The 2,500-nt window shown below is 36.0% G+C and overlaps 1 protein-coding gene across 1 annotated transcript in view; it reads left to right on the forward strand.

The window, feature by feature from the left end:
- The window catches only part of LOC144974452 (uncharacterized), a 41,977-nt gene that overhangs the window by 30,523 nt on the left and 8,954 nt on the right, over positions 1–2,500 (forward strand). The window contains exon 3 of the mRNA XM_078917329.1: positions 1,118–1,330. Coding sequence (XP_078773455.1) covers positions 1,118–1,330 — 213 coding nt within the window. The remainder of the gene's footprint in view (positions 1–1,117; positions 1,331–2,500) is intronic.

A 2,500-nucleotide genomic window follows, 5' to 3' on the forward strand; every position in this document is an offset into this window, starting at 1 on the left:
ATCATGTTTTGACTTTTACACATTCTGAACACAAGACATATGAAAAGTTCTAGCCAGCAGGAAGAATAAAAGGTACCGATTTTCTTTGTTTAGAACCACGATGGCCGCCATTGCTGGGAGACGTGACATCAGACTATTGAATCCAATTCCGCACGGTTATCAGACCTGCTAATATGTGCCCATAGGTCAAGGTTCATCCCGACATAGATCTAATAGGAATTGGATTCAGTAGTCTGATGTTACGCCGCCCGGCGACGGCGGCCATCTTGGTTCTAAACAAAGAAAATCATTACTTTTATTCTTCATGCCGGCTAGAATTTTTCATATGTCTTGTGATCAGAATGTGTAAAAGTCAAAACATGATCAAATTTGTTTTTTTTTTCTCTGGATACGCTTTTATGCTCGACGGGGAAATATTTCATACGGGCGTCAGCCATTGTTCTGATAGTTTAGAGCAAGTGTTACTAAGTTACCATACGTCATTAGGAAGGAAGTGACGTTACGACTGTTGAAGAGTATTTAAAGATTCAGTTCATTGACTTTAAAATCTAATTTTAGATTGACCTTTTCGAATACCCGCTTGTACTCAATGAAGTGCTGTGTGCAGAATTTCGTTTCCTTTCGTTCATCTCGTGATCAGAGAACGTGTAGAATTGAAGACTTCATTGTCGATTTTGATTCGATGGAGACAAAAGAACGGAAACGAAATTCTACATACGTCATTTCAATGTATAGATAGTTCGAAGATGACGTCACTCAGGTCTTTGTTATTGTTTTTTGCCATCCGCGTTTATGAGTAATGCTCACTGAACTGCATTAACCCGACTATAAACGTTCATGGATACACACAGTTTTGTGTGTTGGTCCGTTATACTTCCTGATGGCAATGTTGTGAGCTTCTTAGCCAAGCGCATACGATCTATAAACGTGGGTAATGTAAAATTAGATTTTGAAACCGTTCGTTGTAGTCGACGAACTGAATCGTTAAATCTTCAATATCGTGTGAAAATGGTTGGTCAAATAAGATATTATAAACGAAAAAAATTATATTCGACGTAGATAGGTGAAACTATTTCCAATGAAAATATTTTTAAAAAATATTTATAAATGTTTTCAGACAGAACATCGTCCTTCTCCACAACACAATAGCCGACCTGACCGCAGGAGTCTTCTTCTGTCCACTCATGTCCGAGTATTACTTACGTGGTCATTGGGCACACGGGTGTAACAGTTTCTTTGTATGGTTTACCTTCAGCTACCCCCTCAGCTTTCTCACAGTTCATTCTGTGCTCATGATCCTCGTGCTGAGAGCGGTACCTCTCTATTGCAAGTGAGTAACTGTTCCTTTTACATAACGGGCATCTATAATATAGTCACTCACTTATTTATGGCCGATACACATGTTTCTGTGGTCTCCACGTCGTCAGTCGGCATATTATGTCCGTAGTATGATTTTATTCGTGGAGACCACAGAAACATGTACCTACAAGTACCCACCAACACTCATATTTATATATATATATATATATATATATATATATATATATATATATATATATATATATATGCGCCTCCAATTACTTAAATATCACCCACTGCCTTTATAATTATGTATTTACTTAATCCACCAGCGCTTCAATGTAAATCAAACTTTTCGTTTTATTCAGTCCAAGCATCTATTAGGCACCATTTTCGTAAGAAACATTGCTATGGCAAGATTCTTATAGGGAATGAGTTTAGCGGAAGAGTAGCGTCCCTTGATTGGACGTCGCCCATAGTCTGTGACGTTACCGGCGGAAACGTTATTAGAGAGAGAACGTCAAGTTGGTTGTGCGCATGCGTCTCTTGTCCTCGCGGAAGCCAAAACCTGAATTGGCAGTAAAGTGTGTAAAAGGTCTTTACCCAGGAACACTAAGCCGTGACTAGTTGCTTTCCTGCGATTAATGTCAACTATCTGGTCTTTAGCCATGCTCAACATTGCTTTATTTCATGATTTCATGCCCTTCAGCAATCGACGCAAAATATCCATCATCTCAAAGCAGTAATTTGTTGGGATAATTTAGATGCTGAAAATTGAATTTGTAAGTTAACCAAAAATAAATAACTAAATAAATAACTAACTAAATAAATGAATGAATGAATGCATAAATAAATAGAATAAATAAATGAAAGAATAAATAAATACCAGACTTCTATTATTACATCTATATGTTTTATTACAATAAATGATTACTTTTATTGAGAGCAAAAAATTAAAATTTTAGATTTCTGATTATTTTGAAGTTAAACTCAATCAATATTCATCATTTCGATCATTCCTAAATAATAAAAGATTTATCTAGATTGTAGCCGTACGCAATGACCAATGCTTGTCATATATAATAAGAGTTACATTACATGGTATGTTTGAGACAAATAAATTGTTTTTATCAAATGTGACCTTTCGCCTCAAAACGGTATTAAGTTGGGATAGTTAAGATGTTGAAAATTGGATTTATAG

This window comes from Berghia stephanieae, chromosome 6 (assembly GCF_034508935.2).
Source record: "Berghia stephanieae isolate SIO BIC M18660-M18661 chromosome 6, UCSD_Bste_1.3, whole genome shotgun sequence".
Taxonomy (NCBI): Eukaryota; Metazoa; Mollusca; class Gastropoda; order Nudibranchia; family Aeolidiidae; genus Berghia; species Berghia stephanieae.